General features: G+C 56.2%; 1 protein-coding gene across 1 annotated transcript; it reads left to right on the top strand.

The window, feature by feature from the left end:
* Positions 1-1,007: 1,007 nt before the first annotated feature.
* Positions 1,008-18,711, top strand: NCLIV_011720 (hypothetical protein; the record flags this gene model as incomplete). Its single annotated transcript, XM_003880689.1, has 15 exons — positions 1,008-1,075; positions 1,456-1,586; positions 1,946-2,143; positions 2,487-2,548; positions 3,215-3,381; positions 3,701-3,854; positions 4,046-4,763; positions 5,182-5,300; positions 5,915-6,056; positions 6,580-8,279; positions 8,733-13,521; positions 13,973-14,157; positions 14,745-15,647; positions 15,921-17,975; positions 18,394-18,711. 15 exons carry the CDS (start codon positions 1,008-1,010, stop codon positions 18,709-18,711), a joined length of 11,709 nt encoding a protein of 3,902 aa, XP_003880738.1.
* Between the last annotated feature and the right edge of the window lie 1,074 nt (positions 18,712-19,785).

Here is a 19,785-nt window from a genome sequence, read left to right as displayed (position 1 = left end):
AGGACGTTGCCGGTTCGGAAGCAGAGCCTCGCATCGAAGACGCTCTAAGAGGCCATAGAAATACCACTACGTTTGATTCCGAAGACATGCCTCTCCTTATAGATACACTGGGCGACGCAACACCACGAGCGACACCAAATACTGCCCTTAAACCAAATGTTTTGCGCCGTCTAGATGCTTCGACATCGACGCCGTTTGATGGAGAGTTTCTCGACGAAAAGATACGGTCTTCCCTTAGGAGGAAGACACATCTAAGCGGTCTAGGTCTGGACACGGGAACTGGAACAACTGAAGAGAAAGTTAAGACATGGCTCTCCTCAGGGAATGACGGTAGCGCAACACGAACACGATCGAAAGAGGAAGATGAAGAACTCTCTACTGTCATCGCCTCAGCAACTCTATGTGGATGCAGCAGCCGCAGCGAGGACGAAAGCCATTGCGCCGTACCGGTGTTCTTAGGGTACCTGCACATCATTCCGCCACAGGGAAATTCCTTTGCGGGCAGGGGTCAGGCTTCTGAATCTACAAATAGTGCGAAACACCCTCAGGTGTTTGCGAGAGGGGAGCGCCAGGAGAACGATTCGGATTTGCAGGAAACAACTGAGTTGCATAAATTTACACGTTCTCCGGATTATGTAGTGAGACAACCACGTTTCTCAGAGGAAAGTGACAACCAACAGCTTTTGCCGTTTTTGGAAGACGCAAGCAACAGAGGGGAAAAGAGCCGGAAAAATCAAACAAACGTAGCTCGAGTCAGTCGTAGTGATTCAGACATCCAGAAACAAGCAGTGCCTGGAACGCAGGAGGCACTCCTTTCCCGGAACCAGAGGGAGATCGTTTCACAGAGTGATTGGAACGAAGACATTTCTCGATCTACTCCTTCACAATGGAGACTACTGCAATATATAACGGGACCGGCAGCAAACAGTCAAGCAACTGCAGACGGAAAGAAGAACGACGGAAGATTGGCAAATGAATGCAAAGTGAACACAGACTGCTTTAATGGAATGGGCGTATGCGATAAAGGTCGATGCTTGGGTTTTCTTCCCGATAAGCAGGACAGTCGACTCTTCAGGTAATGAAACTGAAAGGACAGCTTTGTAAAGCATGCGCGAACACGGTCAAACACCTCAAACCAAAACTGCAACGGTGTGTAACACGCACGCCAGCCGCGATGACAGTATGTGAGGAGTAACCACGTGGTTTTCCCGACAGGATATGGCACACACCATCACGAATCTGTTTATATATGCACGTGCACATACACCTCCACGTGTGTGTATTTGCAAATAGGATAATATGTGCGTGTGTACACCCTTCTACTCGTCTCTGCGCCAGGACTCGGGGCGAGCCGATTCCCTATATCTAGTTATATACGCTTACCTGCATATAATACCCATGCATACAAATATGTATGATGATTGACAGATTTGTGGTTGTCGTGTGGTGGTCCAGGTGCGTGGAGGGCTACTGGTGCGACGTAAAACCAGGAGACATCCCTGGAAAAGGGATAAATGAAAAGTTTGAGGTTATTGCGACGACACCCTCAGAGCCGTGTGGAACTGCAAGGAACTTGAAACCCACCGGTAAGCACACATGCCAGAAGAACAGCTCGGTCTGCTATAGAAAGAAACTTTGTGTGTTTCCACAGCAACACCTGCTGCCCTTCTGCTCGCACATGCAGAAAAATTGATGCAGATATGCTCGGTGGTATACCCTACGCATATATATGTATATATATGCATACAGTGGTGGATTGGTGCTCCGGTAGGAGTCAGAACAAGATGCATGAAGAGTTTGCTCTGCCGGTCGGCTGTGCGATCCACATGACTACCACAAACATCGGTTGATTTCCAGTTGGTAGCCTGCAAACGTGTACACGTGCCTCTGAATCTCAAGCTGGTTTGTCAGCATCTCCTCTTTCTCCGCTTTTCGTATTTGCCAGAATCTCTTTTTGCCAATGCAAACAAATGGATATGTGACTCGTCTTCACCGACGTCTTGCATTTTCCGCGCGGGCGTCGGCCACCGACGGAACAAAGCGCATACTGTCGAAGGCGTTCGCCTCTGTGGCTGCCCGAATCTCGACATCAATGGAGACGATATTCCTTGCAACCACGTCAGAGATTTCTTTGTTCCGCTCGGTAAGAGTTCCACAAAAAGCAATCCCACGATCACCGATTGCTCGGCTTCTTCGTCGACGAGTTATCTTCGTGTGCGTCATTTCTTTGTTTGAGCCTTCGCCACTTTGTCCTCAATTACCCGTCTGTCGCATCCACTGTTCGTTCCCCCGTCCTTCTCGACTTGCTCGTCCCTCTGTCGCGCCTCATCCCCTATTTCCGTCAACAGCTTCACCCTTTGTGTTTGACAATTCAGGTCGACTAGGCGTTCAAGAGTGTCTAACGAACGCGCACTGCGCAGATAACGCATTCGCCTACTGCATAGAAGACCACTGTGGCGGGTTTCTGGTCTCTGCCGCTGCGGCAGGAGTAAATGCATTTACATGCATCCGAAACCAACAATGCACTCTCCAGTCAATTGCTGCCAAGGTCCGCATCGCCTTTTAGAATCTGTATCTACCATTTCTGAACATGTTGTTCTGCCGTTCTCACTCCGCAGAGCTATGGGGGCGCCTGCCGGCAGCCTGCTAGTCCACTGCTTCGCAGATGCAAGGATACCGAGATACTGTCTCCTTCTTTTCCTCCTTTGTGCAATCCAACGAAGACAATGGGAGCTTGTCAGCGCGACCGTGCGTGACTCAAACAGACAGTTTATTGGCTATTCACCCTCGATGTCGAGCACGGAGTTCTCTGCCTACTGCGCGCTCTCTGTCTCTACGCCCATATCCGTGTTTGTGTCCAGTTTTGTCCGGTGAAAGGGTACTCCCACAATCGAAAAATAGCAGCGGCGTCTTCTCTCTGTAAATGTAGCTTTGCCTCCTCTACCTAACCAACTCAGCTTGCTGGCAACGCGAGAAGCGTCCACCGTCGCCGTTGTCCCCCTAAGTCCGACCTTGCAAAGTGTACATCCGTCTACTCTATTCGTTGGTTTTCTCACCGGCTTTCGTGGACACTTCTCTCCTGGAACCGTCAGAAGGATACCGAGTTTCTTGTGTCCATCGATCGTTCCCTTTTGTCCCTTCCCATGCTTGCTTTCAAGCACCTGGGAACCTAGAAGGTTTCGCTTCTTCCGTTCGCCTGTTGCGCTGCCTCCAGAGTGTCGATCAAGCCCTCAAAGTCATTCCCGTCGCCGCCAATTTCAGCTGCGGGGCCGAAGCTGCGCTCGACCCTGAATATGTTAAGGCCAGCGCCCTGCCGTGCATAGCCGATGTGAATAACGACGGAGTCTGCGACATCAACCTGGGAGTAAATCGGGCACTTGGGTAAGGCAACGTTTCTTTGTCACCCCTCCTCAATAGAGATATCTAGGCATTTGTGGTAACGCACGCGTTCGAACGCACGGGCAAAGCAGAAATTATGCCTTTCCGTCTGGCATCTCCTCAGGCGTCTCCGTGTGCGTCGCCTATCCCTCGCGTAGCCTCTTAGAGAGAGGGCAGAAGCTAGCCTGTTTCCTACAGCGCCCTTGTCTGGCAGATGGCGACCGCGGCGGCATGTGTGACACGCGTGGGGCTTCACAAAAAGGAGCTATGCACATTCCTTGTCGCCGCCTCGCCCGTTCGTTTGCTTCTCGCCTTTCCGCAGAACTACTCGCCTGTGCGGCTGCAGCGGCCAAGATGTAGGAGGAAACGGAAAGACGTGCGACGAAGCTTCCGACTTTGATCGCGACCTCGGTCTCGTCGCGAATGTTCAATGTATCGTCAACCAAGATTGCCCGAACAACGCCTTGTGCGCGAAAGTAAGTGAAAGGACACTGCTGGTTCCCCAAGTCCTTTCACTCAAGCCGCCGGGGTGGATGTCAATTCCGCGTCGGTCTAGGAAGCCAAGCCGACGGGTTAGCCACCGCTTGCCTGTGTTCTGCGACTTGGCTTCAATCTTGACCCTCTACCCGTTCCCGTTTCTTGCGTTTGTCGGTTTTCTGTTCACTAGGGGGAGTGCGTTGAAGATGATATGGAGCCGTACATTGTGTCGATGTCTCCGATGAACGACACGTTCTCAGTTCCACCGTTGACCTACATCGACCTCGTCTTCAACGAAAACATAAAATTTGGGCGCCCTGGAGCGGCGCTCCTGATCGCAGTCACAACGCGAAAAGCCTCGCGATCGCGTGGCACTGCCGAGCCAAGCGTTTCTAGTCTGCAGTACCTGATCACGCTCCCCAACAACGCTTCGAGTTTGAAGAAGGTTTCCGCCCCATTCTTGCCTTCCACCACCGTGAGCTCCCGCCTCACGGGCCACGCCTCGGCGCTGGGCGAGGAACGAAGAAGAACAGAAGCTAAGCTGGGAACTTCTCCCTCGTTCGGAAAACGAGCAAGAGAAAGCGTAGAAGATGACCCGCATGTGGAGCAGAGTTCACTCTTGACAGGCTTCGGAACGACTCCTGTGGGAACGCCACAAACAGGCACATCAATCAGTGGTGCTAGCCTCAATTCGACAAGTCAGAGTAATAAATGGACCGTCGAAATCATAGGACAAAAACTCCGAATCACACCCGATAAGGATGCCACCTCGCTGCCCCTTGGGGACTACCGCGTAGGCATTGAATTTGGATTTGTCACCGACCTCATCGGAAATATGAACAAAGGAGCAACGAACCTCACATTCACACTCGCCACAGATGCAAACTGCCCCTTCTTATATGTCACAGGTAATACACATGCCGCACGGAAGAGGCCTCCTCATCCGCTCTTTTGCCACACATATGCACTTCCGGGATGCTCTGTTATCTCCATATATATATATATATATATATATATATATATATGGTACAACGTAGATTCGTATGTACAGCTACACGGTCGGTCCCAGACACTTCGGATCTGTTTTTATTCTTCTCGGCCCGTTTTTGTAGCACTTGCGGCCCTCGTTTGCCTTTCGACTGGCCGCAGCATTTCTCTGGATCAGGCCTAGCGACTGTCCCTGTTCATCTGCGTGCCCCCACACCCAGAGAGGGCCTGCTAGGCACATGCTTTCGGTGCGTAGGGGTGAGAATCCCGTTCCGCTCCCTGCTTTACGCCACTACAAACTTTACGTGTTCGCCTCTGCTCCGGCTTTTCCCTCCATAGGCTTTACGACTGAGAACGGGAACTGCAATGGTCTGTACCTGCCTGCCGATCCCATGAACGACCAGGCCAGTTGGCAAGGAGGGGAGAAGAACGCCTTTTTCATTTACTGGAAGAAAGAGGTGAACTCCAGTTTTGTTCTCCTGCAAATCCGTTGCTCGTCTCTGGTCCCCCTTTAACTTCCTTTTTCCAGTGCACGTCTTCGCAGAACAAGGGAAACTTTTTTGCCTCTTACAATCCACACACACACACACAGAGGAGAACTGTTATACATGCATGCAAATAAAGATACACACATGTACATATATACGTATATATCCATGACTACGGATATGTGCGGGCGTGCGACACCTGCCACAGCGCACCTGCAAGCTCCTGTTCATATTCACATGTTCCCCTTCGCCACAAAGTTCGCCTACCGGTGGTGTGACAGCCTTGTCAATGCACGCTTGAAATGTGCACAGTGGATCTGCGATAAAGCCCTGTGCATTTGGATAGGCTACTGAATAGAAATACATCCACAAAGCCCCCTGTTCTGCTCGATTATCCGATGCGGTGCGTGCACGTATATTTGCAGTTCGTCCACGTATAGGAGTGTAGAGGTGCTAAAATATAGTTACATGCACCGTTACATAAATGTTCATATATATATATATATATATATATATATATGGAATTCGCAATGCTGTGGCATACAAAAGCAAGTAATCTGAGATTTGAGATTTGCGTTTTCCAGGTCCGAGAAGGCGGGAAGGTTCATCAAGGCGGGAACTGGATTGTCGACACAAACTACGACGAATCGTCATTCTTGGCGTTCGCAGATCTGACAGAACATGCTGACAAAAAAGGAGGCAGGAACGGAGCTCATCCTCCTTCAGGTACCGTCCTGAATCTGGTCTCTGTTTCCTCCTCTCTTTTCGTCTCTGTATCCCTCGATCCTGCGTTTCGTTGCTCCATTCTTCTTCTCTTCCTTGTCCTGTGTGGTCCTGTTCCTTGCCACGTCCTTCGCCATTTCCAGACTCTTTTCTTCCGTTGCTCGCTTATACCATCATTTATCTCTCTCCGCTAAGCATGTGTGCTCCCCGTTTACCTCTTTCGCCCGTTCCCCGTCTCTTCCCCCTCGAAACACCCTTCGTTTGTTTCTGCCGCCGCTCTCCTGGTGACCGCTCCTGACGACTGTTGGTCTCTCTTCGTCTTCCACTTTTTTTCTCCGGGTTTCTCGCCTTCCAGGCATCGCTCTTTCTTGCAACACTGTTTTTGAATCTATTCGTCTCCCTTCTCTTTTCTTCGTTTCTTCCCTCTGCATCCTTCTCTGCTCGTCTTCTTTCACCGTTTCGCCCTCCATTCTTCGCTCGTGTCTTTGGTCTCTCGCTTCGCTGTTCTCTCCCTTTTGGCTCGCAGGTTTGTGGCACAAGTGGACCGGGTCGAGTCGACGGGCGCAGCCCCACATTTCGATGTTTTGCGCACTGTCACCGGATCGGTCTCCAGCGTCTCTGACCTCCGTCAATCCGTTGATTGGCAGCTCGCTCCCGCTCTCCACGTCTTCGCTTCTACCCCTCCGCCCGATCACGCTCACCTTCAACAAGCCGATGAACTTTGGGCACTGGGCCACCATCAAACTCATTCCGCGACGGCTCGCCGAGCCGGCGGACAGCGACGGAGAAAAGGCGGGAGGAGCAGGAAGCCCAATCGGAGAGAAAGGCGTGGTGGTGTGGATCCCTGATGTTGAGGGAAACATGCGTGGGGAAACTATCAAAATCTTCAATCGGCCTGCGCGGGAAGTTGTTGCACGGGCGCTAGCGGCAGTCCCCACTCTCGCTTCTCTCGGAGCAGGCGACGAACAGAGCGAACGAGACGATCTGCCAGGAGAGGTGGGTAACGCCGGAAACAGCGATGCGTCCTCGGCAACACCCCCGGCACAGTCGCCCTCTTCCTCAGCATCCTGGGCACTCCTGAGAGCTTCGTCGGCTCGACGGCTCCAAGCAAACGCGTCGGCTTCGCTTCCGGCGGCGCGCGCCGCGCTGGAGAACCTGGTGGGGGTTGTCGAACTGCATGTGACTGAGCCGCTGATTCCAGGGGAGACATACGATCTCGTTGCGGAGCTGGGCAGCCTCACAGACTTGGCCTACAATCCTTGGGGCCCTGTGGAGAAGGGAACGTTGGTGTTCCACACGACAGGGGGGAGGTGTGCTTCAAACGTTTCCGACGGAAATCTCGTCTTTTTCCCGTCTGTGGAGTCCTCGCCCCCTGCCTCCCTCACGGCTGTCGGAAGCCACAGGCCCAGCAAGCGGGATGGGGGACAGGAGGAGCGCGAGGAAGGCGGCTATTTCCTCGCAGAGAAGGGCCGAGAGATTCTCGGCCTCCACGCTGGAGCTGGAAAGGAAGGCGCCGACGACGGCACTGAGGTTCGCGTGGTGTGTCGCCAAGGCTTCTCCGTCCACGCCTCGCTCAAGGGATCGAAAGACGCAGAAGAAACGCAGCTCACGTGTGAGGACGGCCGGTGGAAAAGCTACAAGAGTTTGCCAAAGTGCTTCGCTAGCTGCGGGCCGTTCCCCCTGCTCCCTGGAGGCGCCTACGTCATGGGCGGAGACGTGGGCGGCGACGGCATCGAAGGGGAGTCGCTGGACATTCGGTGCTCGGAATCAGCCGAAATCCTCAGCCCGATCTCCAGGCAAACGGTCGAGTGCCGAAATGGAAAGTGGGATGCACTGCGAGTCAAATGCGGCGCAACCTGTGCGCCTCTCGGCCCCATTCTCGGCCCGAGATACCGCGTTTTCATGCAGACCCAAGCCCAGCGCGAACAGACAAGTCTCGAAGGCGACCCAGAAGCCCACGCCTTCTTCGCCGCAACCACACCGTCTGCTCGCGCAGGGACAGGCGCGAGAGAGCTGGGAAGTGCCAAAGCGCTCGAAAACCGAGAGGCCAAGGAAGGCGAAATGCGCACCGTTGTCTGTGCCCCAGGGACCAGCCGAGTGCCGGACCAGACACGCGAACACGCGCCCTTCTCTGCCGCGCCTTCGTCCTCGCGGGGGACGCGGTCGGCCAAAGGAGACAGTGGCGAGGGCGAAGAAGCGCTGTGTGGGAAATCTGGGTGGAGCAAAGTGAGGATGAAGTGTTTCGCCGACTGTCCCGGAGAACAACTCGCTGCTTTGCTTGCGCAGCACGGCCCAGGCCTCGAGTGGACTTCGCACGGCGAGCACGGACTGAGGAAAAACAGCGGAGACCCAGGAAGACATGGGGAGCCCAGAACCGTCACATGTGCTTCTGGTGGGCAAACCTCGAGAGGACAGAGACGCAAGAACATGGACAGAGAGATAGACCCACACTGGAAAGCGGAAACGCCTCCAAACAGGAAACATAGACATCGGCTCCTCACGTGCATACACAGGCCTTCACATCTCTCTAGCGCTATAGCTATCTATTTTTATTTATGTGGACGTGTGTGTATATATATACATATAGAGATGTAGATATTTGTCTTCATAGCTGCATATATATGAACACACAAACATGTATAAAGGAACGTCGGTGCGTTAGACGACAGACTTTTACAGCTGCTTGTTTCAGACATTGACACACGATTCGAGGTGCGTTTTTCTATTGGCTTCGTGTTGATCATGTCGTCTTTCCTCCGATTGCCTGATCTCCGGTTTCCTCCTTTTTCACACTCCCGGATTTGGGCATCTGGGTCGCCTTGTTCTCGCGCTCCCCAAACTGTCCGCCTTTTTCCTGTCCTCCCGGGCGCCTTCTCAGGCTTTCTTCCTTCCGCGGCGACTCGCCTTTCCTTCACAACCACGTGCGAAGACGGCCGGTGGCAGCCGCTCTCGCCGCCTCCGCGTTCCTCTTCTCCCCTCTGCGTGCCGCGGTGTCCCTCGCTGGACCTGCCTCCCAACGCTTACTCAGTCTCTCCGTTGCCGGATGCGATAGGGCCAGATGGCGCACTCCAGCAGAGGCTTGAAGTCACGTGCGCCCCTCAGGCTGTGTCGGTCGGCTCCGAGACACGTCAGGAGATGGTATGCAGCCGAGGAGGCGTGTGGAGTCTTTTGACCGTTCAGTGTCAGGCGCCTTGCAGCTTTCCGCTGCTTCAGTTGGGAGATCGGTATGAGCTACACGACCAGGAGGAGCACCGTGGTCCTCGCGCGACTGTCTCTCAGAGGTCGTCGGGTGTTTCTCCAGCTCCGCGGGGCAGTCTCGGGACTTCAGACGCTGCTGGAGACGACGTGTACAAACACGGAACAGAACTGATGATTGGCTGTGCCTCGGGAGCAGCCGCTGACGGGGGCGGAGCGGCATCGGCTCCACACAAAATCGTGTGCAGAGACGGCTTGTGGAAATCGGCATACCGCGTGATGGCCGCGGGACCCGGAACAAACATCGGCACCCGCGCAGGTGTAGGTACACCTGGAGGTTCGTCTGCTGCACTCAGCGGCGACCCGGTGCGTGGAAACGTGTCGGGGCCGAATGGAGGCGGACTCCTCCCGAATGGCGTTTATACGGCCTCCGCGCCTTCGCCCTTGCCACAGGCGGAAGTCGAGTTGAAGTGCAGACGTGGATGCGGCGTCCCAGCGCTTCCGCCGGAGTTTCGGCCTTTGTTCCTCGCTCCCCGAGTCGCTCTTCTTCAGCGGTGGCACCACGAGCAGCAGCTCCAAATTTCCTGCGCCAAGGGGTTTTCCGCAGATCCACGGCGACACGAGGCAAATGTGGACAACTACGAGACGCTCGTCTGTCGCGACGGCGAGTGGCACAGCCTGCACTCGAGTCCCTCCCGGAAAAACGGTGGAAGTCGATCCAGCCTGTCTTCGCCGACTCAGGCTTCGATTCCAGGACTGCAGCTGGCGTGTCACCGCGGCTGCGAGGCCTCGGAGATCCGCAGAGCTGCGCAGCTCCACCACTTTGATTTGCCCGCCTCGTTCGGCGTCTCAGGCGCCTCACCTCCCTTTCCGACTGCGTCGCTCCCGCACGGCGGAACTCTGGCGGTCAGCTGTCAACCGCAGGTTTCGGTGCTGGCCGGGCCGACTTCCGGCGCGAGTCTCCTTTGTAAGAACGGCTCGGTCGCCCTGCCACACACAGTCTGTGGGCAGCCGAGCTGCACAGACGGCGTCCAGAACGGAGACGAGACTGGAGTGGACTGCGGCGGCTCGTGTGCTCCCTGCTTGTCGTGCTCCGATGGCCTCCAGAACAACGGCGAAACCGGCGTGGACTGTGGGGGGCCGTGCCCCGCATGCAGCGCGTGTGCGCCGCCACTTCCCTCTCAGTTGTTTGCGCCTGGAGTCGAGCCCGACCTCGAGGCGCTCGGAGCTCTCCTCGTTCTTCCTCCCGCGTTATCGCCAGACGCAGACGGCATGGGACCCGAGCGCGCAGCGATTTCCAACCTCCGGCCATTTCTTCCTTTTTCCGATTTGCTCACCCAGATGCGCAGCGACTTTAGCAGCAGCGCAGGCGGCTTGCCTCCGGGATCCGCACTCCACCTGCACTGTCGCCACGCGAACGGCATGTCTCACCAGGTTTCAGCCGCCACGGGGCAGTGGGCTGTTTTCCGGTGTTTGCGCGGCCAGTGGCTAGCTGCCTCGGGTCGGCACGGCGCGCACGGCGCCTCCGCTCGTCCCGTGCCTTCTGCGCTTTCCGGAGGGCCCTCGTTTTTCTCGTGCCCCAAACCCACGTGCGCCGACGGCGTGAGGAACGGCGACGAGACTGGCGTGGATTGCGGCGGGAGCTGTCCGAAAAAGTGTCCTTCGTGTTTCAACGGCATGCGCGACGGAGACGAAGAGGACGTCGACTGCGGCGGATCAGTTTGCGAGCCGTGCGAGTTCTGCTCGCCGCGCCCGCTCAAGGAGTTCCTTGCCAGCCGAGAACTTTTCCTCGTGAAGCGTCCGGGGCCGCAAAACAAAGCCGAAAGCAGCGCCTTTGAGAAGCACGTCGACCGCCTCTTGACGGACGAGGGAATTGTCTCTTCTGTGCTGACAAAGCCCGGGCAACAGCTGCAAGTCAAGTGCAAATCTCGCAGTGGAGACGAGGGCCTTCTCGTCCAGTGTCGGAACGGGATCTGGGCTCTCGCCTCCCCCTCCGCGTCCGTCTGGACGTCGCCCTCGTTCTCTGCCTTCTTCGCTAGCAGTCGAGGAACGGGTATGTGGTGGCCGAAGCAGGCTGCTGACGCTCGCCAGGCTCTCACGGCCTTTCGCCTCGCGTGCGTGGCTTCACACGCGGACGCGACCGCGCCTCTCGAGGGCACCGGAATCAGTGCCCTCGACCTCGCCTCTTCAGCCTCTTCCGCGTCGGCTGCCTCGTTTTCCGCTAGCTCTACCTCTTCTTCGCTTCCGGCTGTTCCGTTGACCTGGCGAATCGGTGGGGCCTTGGCGACGTTTGCCGTCCCGGACATTGGGGTAACTCGGGAGGGCTCTGCGCATCCGCCGTGCATCTCGCGTTTGCTTGAGGTTTTCCGCTCTTCGCTGCGCGGCGAGTGCGGCGCCCTAGCCTTCGGCTCCTCGGCCCTGAAGCTTTCGTCCTTCTGCTCCAACAGTTGCACCCGGGCGCTGAAGAGTGCGCTGGCTGGCGCCCTGGGCGACTTGGCGGAAACCGGAGACAGAGACCCGCGCGACGGAGACAGCGACAAGAGCGCGCGCTCCCCGTTCCACGGCTGTGCGTCGGCTGAGGACGGATTGCTGGCGAAGAAGATCGCGCTTCTGCTTCGCGAACTGCTCGCCACCTGGTGCGCACAACAGAACGGGATGTACTGCTTCGCCGAGGCCGCAACTTCGTTTCATTTTCTGCGCAATCTGTACTCGCAAGCCGAGGCTAGTCCCGCGTTCTTCCAGTCGGAGCTGAAAGGCCACTGCCCCGCAAACAGCTGCTTTCGAAGCAACGTCAAACACGTCCTGTTGCTGGCGGAACTGAGCGACTTGGTGGACATTCGCTTGCCCGCCTACTTTGCGGGGAGCCTCGGAAAGGAAGCATCGGCAGGGCCCGGGGCCTCTCGGGCGCTTCGCAGGGCGGCCTATAGCCAGAGAAGACGGCGACGCCTGGGGGCGACAGGCGGCGCAACTCCTGGCACAGACGCCGGAGACGAGGCCGCAGGAGACACCCCAGACGGGAAAGCGGGAACACACATGGAGCTAGAGGGGATGAGGCAAAGTGAGGGGGAGCACACTGAAAAACGACAGGAGTCAGAGGAAGGTGGTGACGGTGATGGAAAACTCGCCGAGACTGGAGACGACTTGGAAGAGGTCCGAATCGCGACGGCCTCTGTTTTCTCCCCCTCGAGTTTTGCCTCTCCTGCTTTGTCGGCTGGTCAGCCTCGTCGACTCTTTCCCGCCTCTCTGTCGTCTTCAGCGGCTTCGGCCCTTGTCCGAGTTGACCTTCGTCAGCGCGCCAGCTCCTCGTCTGGCGTTTCAGGAAATCGCTCCGCGGGGTCGGGACAGTCCTCCGCTTCTCTTGCAGCTCCACGGTTCGCTTCTCGAGGGACGCAAGGGTTCTTGGAAGACATCCGCAACACTCTGGAGATTCTGGATCTGCTTTGTATCGAAGTCAACGGCCAATTGTGTGTCGAAGACGTCCTGCAAGTGGGCACACGAAACCCAGTCTTCGCCTCGCCGTCGGGGAACGACGAAGGCGCACAGACTATCTGCAGGAAAGACTCGTGCCTCCTTGAGGTTACTCGCGTCTTTGGGCAGATGCTGATCGACGCAGCAGATCGGCAAACCCAGAACTTTTTCGAAAAGCGGATTTTTCACATGCCGCCGACAGCCGGGGGGAAGAGAGACGCTCTCGCGTACAACCGGGTAACACCTCGCTCCGATGGGAATTCAGCAGCAGGACTGGTGGGACGAAGAGGCGAAGGCAGCGCACAGAGTTCCGGTGTACAGGCACCTGAAGAGGGAGGAGGACAGCCGTCGACAAGTGACTTCCACCCGTACGACGTTGTCCTAGGCGTGCTAATGAAACACTGGGGACGGACCTTCTGCCATCGCAACATTCGTGGATCTCTCTGCGGAGGTTACGTCTTCCCTTCGGCACTTGACACGGCGCTGGCGGAGCAAAGCCGTGGCTCGTATGTTCCGACTGAAAACGAAAAGAAATACCGCGTGTGCACCTGCCCTCATACTCTCATCGGAGACGGAGACTGCGATCTGCAGTGCTTCAATGAGGCATGCGGATGGGATGCGGGCGACTGCCTCGCCACTGAGGTCCTCTTTCCGGTGTACAGACACCTCGTCAATCAACTGGGAACCGAAATCGCAGACGTGTGTAATCCTTTCAATGCGCGCTTCTCATGCGACAGTGCTGACGCGTCCACGTCGCGGTCGGCCTCCTCAAGCTCCCACCGAAATTGCAGCCACCACTTCACCCGTAGGAATCAGAGAGAAGGATCCTAGCGAACAACGACGGAACGAAATGCCAAGACATATTTATGTAACCAAATCTGACGAGACACTTAATACCCGCGCAAACCAGACACGCGAAAGAACGGAATGGCAAAAAAATACATCTCTGTATCTAGACATGCATGTATATGTATATATCTACGTGAGTATGGAATTATACGGAGACACGAATCCAAGTGAATTGGGTTGAAGCTTGAGGCATGGGAGAGGGCTGTTGCGCAGCGGATCAGACGCTTTTTCTCGGTGTGTCTCATGCTGTCGTCCTTTTTCCCGTATATGCCTTCGTGTGTTTGCCCCAAACATAGGCCTGGCCGATGCACGGGGATGTTGTCTCGCCACTCAACTGGAAGTTCTTCGGGACCTTTTAGAAGCGGATACACGGATTTTGAAAGCTACAGAGGCACTTACCTCGCCAGTCGGAACCGCGTCGGCTGCGTCGCCGTCATCGGCCTCTCTTGGCGGATCACTAAGACAGCGAAGAGAGGCGAAGGAAGGCAAAAACCATGAGGATGACCACCCCCGCGTTGCTGCGCAGCTGTGGAAAGGAGACATCTGGATCCAAGTTGACCGGTCGTCGACGTTTTTCGAGTTTGCGTGCAAGGTGAGAAGGAGGGCGAAGGCGACGGCCACGGAGACCTCGTAAGAAGGAGGAAAACGGGGACACAAACATTCACTTCAGGGGAGAGGCAAAGGGATCCCGGTAAACGGAAGGTGAAGAGACTAGGAATCATAGATCAACTTGCGAAACCGGAGAGACGCACCGGGAGGGGCTAAACGCATCCTGGAGGAAAGGATGAGAGTAGGCGGTTGAGAACGGGACGAAAGAACAACAGGAAGCGGAAGTAATAAATGAAAGGATGACAGTATGCATGCACCCCTGCAGTCCACGGGACACGAAACAGCGTGGGGCGTATCATGGTACCAGAAGCATGATGAAGGGAGAGAAAGACAGAGGAAAGAAGAAATATATCCGCGCGACGCGCCTGCGTCATCTCTCCCCCGCATACCTCTGCCAACCGACACATGCCAGAGTCGATACGTTCCCATATTAGTTATCTGGTTCCGAAAACCCGTCGCTCGAACTCTCGTTCCCCCTGCGTTTCTTCGCTGCTTCACCTGTCCCATTCTCACCAGAAAGGTTGCCCGATGTTTTCCAGGGTATTTCCTGTTTCTGCATGTTGCCCGTAGCGGCAACTCGACCGTACGTGCTCCCGAGGCTTGAATCGGTTTGCCTACGCCGTCGACATGAAGATCACGAACGTCGACCTGGACTCTGTGTTGCAATCGCCGTCGGCCTCCGAGGCCTTGCCCCAGATCTCCGGTCTCCCCACTGCGTCCCCGGGCGCGTCGTCGCCTCCTTCGTCGCCTTTGCTCGCTTCTTCCTCTCGCGTTTATTCCTCCTCTGCCAGTGCGGATGGAGAGGGAGGCGGGCGCGCATCCGGCTCGGCCGCCCGAGAGCGCAGCCTGGCGCTGGCCACGACTTTGTCTCCGAGACATACAGAACTTCGAAGGGTGCTGAGAGAAGAAATCGCCTCTCTGCTGGCAGTGCCTGTAGGAGACGTTGTGGAAATGCGCCTGTGGAGAGGCAGCATCGATGTCGCAGCGGTTGTTGATCCCGGCTGGCTGGCCAACACGGCAAGATTCAAGGACCGTCTTCAATCTCTTACAGAAAATCCCGAGTCGCCGCTCTCCCTCGTCACGCTTCTCTCCTCTGCGCTGACCCGCCACTTCACCTCTGCTTCGCGTGCTTCGCATGCGTCGCCCCTGCTGGCTGTTTTGCCGACGTTGCCGGCGCCCCGCCTCCTCGCCTCGCTGAGAGAGGACGCGGCTTCGCCGATCTCGCTGTCTCCGGTGCACACGAAAATCTCGCAAATCCCCTTCCAAACGGCCTTGCCTCCCTCTCTCCCTTCTGCGGCCTCGCATCCGCTCTTTGGCGCCTTTGGCGTCGCCGAGTTGCCGGTCATCTCACGGGTCTGCGTGGGGACGCAAGGCCTTCAGCCTCCCGAAGGCACCTCCGTCTATGACGCGTACAAAATTTGGGCAAACTCGGGGAGAGGCGGAGTCGGGAACGAACACGGCAGCACCATGGTGGTAAGACAAAGCGACAGCCAGAACTAGACGACAAAATGAACATGACAGCAGCCATAAATGCAAACGCCACTGATGCGATCGGCGCTGGTGCTGCCCGCATTAGCTTGTCGTGTAGTGTCTAAAGTGTCATTCAAAGAAACACAATATCGACAGGTGGACATGGGTGAGTGTACAGACACACGGAAGGGACTCTAAGCAGGCAAGAGTGCGGCCACGCGGATGGTGACACGTGCATGCGTCTGCTCTCTGCGCCTGCGGTTTTGCCTTTTTCAGGTCGAATGCAACGCTGGCCACGAAGCAGTCGAAGGTGAAGCCCCGCAGACTCTGGTGTGCAACCAGGGGCGATGGGAGCCTTTGCCTCCCGTCTCTCCTCGGAGCCTCGCCAAGGAGTCTCACCACCGGATTCTCGTTTGTCGCCGGCCGTGCCAGCCGTACGAGAAGATTGACCCCGCAGTCATGCGGCCGGAGTTCATTGTTAGTGGCTACGGGACTTCTGACGGCGACGCGAGAACCGTCCTCTGCGCTCCCGGATATAGCCCTCGCGACGTGGAGACGTCAGGAGCTACCGAGACAATCGAATGTGTGAATGGAGAGTGGCAGCCGGTTCGCCGGCTTCTCTGCGAAAAAGACTTCGCCGCACTCTCTGGGAGCACTAGCAGCCCGTGCAGCGGTGCACTCTCCGGCCTCGAAGAGAGCTATAGACTCACGGAAGTCCCGCTGCTTCCGTCCGCCAACCCCGACGTTTCTCCGGACCTCGCCACGGCTCTCAAAATCCGTTTGCAACCCCACGGCACAACTGTGCAAGTGTTCAAAGTCGCCTGCGCACGGGGATACACACACGCGCCCACTCAGAGTGGAGGGACGAGCGCAGGAGCGCTCGGGGCAGGCACGTCCCAGGGCGTTAGCAGCGGAAATGCAGGGAGAAGCGCCTCAGGGGAAGTGTATCTTGCGTGTCTCGACGGAGGCCTCGTCGGGTTAGGAAGTCAAGAGCTGTTCCCGCTCGGGGGCTCCGCAGAAGGCCACAGAGCTGAGGCGCTCGCTGAGGACTTCACAGAGCGGTTGCGGAAAGCGACTCCTGTGAAACTTCCATCCCGATCGCACGCCCATGGACTCGGCAATGGCTCGGACCGCGAGGACGCACTTGCGGGGCACGGCAGACTCTCTAGGGAACGACCCGCGTCTTCTCCCGGTCTTGCGTCCAGCTTTTCGGAAGAGCTCAGCGACATCCAGAAGAGCCTCGTGTGCCTGCGCGACGTGCGCCTCGATCCGCCGCTGGGGACGAAGCCGCTGAGTGACACGGCTATGGTTTTCCTTTGTCTGCTCATTCTCTTTGTCCTCGTTGTGGCCCTAATTGCAGGATGGTGGTTGAGAAATGCGCGGAAGAAGCGAAAATCTGGCAAGCTCGCTGGGCGCGAAACTGGGAAGAACCTCGATGGTGACCCTGAAGGAGATGAAGACGCCGAGGTGGAATCGAAGAGAAATCTGGATTTCAAGCGACGAACCACGGGAGAAACGGTTATGATGGACGGAACCGTCATGGTGTCCGGCGCTGGGGCTGAACAGTTTTTGGCAAATTATCTCTTCGGGACTGGAGGCGCGAAGCTGTTGCCGGCAGGCGATGCGTCGGGGAGAAGTCGAGACGGTCTCCCTCCAGGGGCCGTGGTGCTAGGTCGTCTCAAAGAACCAGATTTGGTCGCAGCTCAAATGTACATTGACCAGGCACACGCTGAGACTTCGCCGTCGTTCGCGAAACCTTCAGAACTCCTGACATCTGCCACAGCTGCGATGGTGCTTGGCAGCACGGACGCCGCTCACCAAGCATTTTTGCTGCTACAACACCAGCAGCAAAAGACCAGAGGGCAGGTGAGGGGGACGAAGACGGACCGCGAGTTGTCACAGACAAACCAAGAGTTAGGCAGTCACCCTGGAGCTCGTGATTTGACGGAAGCAGGAGAGGAAGGAGACGAACGGAGAGAAGGAAACGGGGGGGCAACGACCTATTCCCTATCGCCAATCTATCTCGCGGGTCTGCCAGGAGACAGCGAATCCGTACAAGATGTGCGCGAGCAAAGTACACTGGAAGAGGAGTCGCAGACTACGGCAGCTTCCCAAGAACCCCGTGCCTCGGTGATGAGTGTAGACCAGCATCAACAGCTTCATGCGCTTCTCCAGCAGCCCGGCAGAAATCTAGGACTGCACGTGAACGAGGCCGAAGGAGAGAGGTACGCGCTGGATCCTCAGCGCCGGCACGGGACAGGTAGCTGCCCCGCTCAGTGTTTAAGGACGAGGGACGTCTTCGCATCGTCTCTCGAACAGAGGTACCCTGGAGTAAGGAGTCAATCATTGCCTCAGCATCAAAACAAGCAAACCGCTCGACAACTGCATTGTGAACAGACGCTCGTGCCGGGGAAACACTTGAGTGGCTGGCCGGCCGCTAAAGATGACGAAAGCGTAGACGAGGAGGACGATGTGGAGGTTCTCGATGTAGACACTCGTCTCTTTGGACCTGGCTCCCCATCTCGACCTTCTCATCATCCCCTCTCGAACGCACTGTCGACAGCTTGTGTACACCAGCAACCGAGATACCGTGAAGCATACCAGGTTTCGGGCACGTCTCAAGATCGCGATACAGGGGAAACAGCGAACACGACTGAAGGAGAAGGAGAGTGCGAAACAGCCCATGAGGTGAATGGAGGCGTGCAAAGAACTGTGAGACAGGGGGTGTGCATGTGGGGTAATGGTGCAGATTGCAAGCAATACGATTCCTGGGCCGCCATCAATAGTAGGATGCGAAGCTCAAGCGGGCCCCGCGGCAGCTGTGCCTCAAGAACACGACCGACACCAGCGACCGAGAGACGCCACAGCTTACACCTCCAGCATCGAGATCTGCAGACGAACTCCAACAATGAAGAGACGAGTGCCCTGGAGACTCAGCGTGCCCGCTATGGCGGAGCCGTCGCCCTTCAAGATCCGACACTACAGGCTCAACCCCAGATGCTCTTTTCCTCTCAGTCAGACGACGAGTTATACCCTGATGATTCAGCGAGTTGTGTTGGACAACTAGGCTACAGGTTGGGAAGAGGCCTTGGGCCTATGCTGCTCACGGGACTCCACAGATCTGTTGCAGAAAATGGCGCAAGAAGTGAACCTTCGGCCTCCCCCAGGTTTGTGAATGAACTGCCACTACCAAACGAGACACGTGACGTGTTACGTTACCCCGAATACGCTCGGCAGGGTCCTCTCGCAGCGAATCCAAGTTGGTCGGAGTCCACAGCGGGCCAGGATGGAGGGAGACGGACCTCGGGGAACGGCGGCAAACAAAACGGTTCGAGTGTTAGCAGAGAACAGCATGGATTTCGTGGCTAAGTGGAGGGGATGTAGAGGGAAGATGATTCCTCACATGAATGGACAGGACACCAGGGAGGTGGAGTTGTCGTGGTGAGTTAACATGAGAAACAACTCGGTGCTTCGCAGATGCGGGTTCTCTCTGTCAAATGGTGAAGACCAGCGACAGGCAACGCAGAGGCTCCCGCTTCCAACACCCTATGAGGGGAAGAAGGCGCGCGATCCATTATCAGGTTTTTTCGAAACACAGGAAAGAGGAAACGATTGTCTCTCTATTGCAGTTGACGCTACTAGAACGAAATCCGTAAACGGTGGTGGTGTGGCCTTTCCTCCCATGCGCACACATACACGATATTTAAATGAATGCATACACGAACATGCACTGTATGTGTAATTTCGTGTTGAAGATTAGTTTTCTCATGCGGTCCTTCAGCAGAGATCGTTTGCAGCTGGTACACAGCCGTGTGGGGTTCTGGCAGTTTCCGTCCACGGACAACTGATGTGTGGAAAATCGTCGTGCAGGGAGCACGCCAGTGATAAGTAGTTTTTGGACTCTTTGTGGATCTTTCAACTACTGTCCTGGTGGAACTACATCCACAGTGACTCGATTACCAGAAGCCGGATTTCGTATGCGACACTAAAAATGGATTACGGTGCCTACATATCCGTCCTGAATCTAATTGTGCATGTGAAGTCGTTCATCAGAGAACGATATAGAACTTGCGAAGAAAACCATGGCTTGGGTGAAGTCGGCCATAACAGAAATCAATCCGCGATCAAGTCCGTCTTCAAG

Source organism: Neospora caninum, chromosome IV (genome assembly GCF_000208865.1).
Source record: "Neospora caninum Liverpool complete genome, chromosome IV".
NCBI classification, from domain to species: domain Eukaryota; phylum Apicomplexa; class Conoidasida; order Eucoccidiorida; family Sarcocystidae; genus Neospora; species Neospora caninum.
Note: the sequence above shows the minus strand (reverse complement) of the source record. Positions and strands in the feature narration are given on the sequence as shown.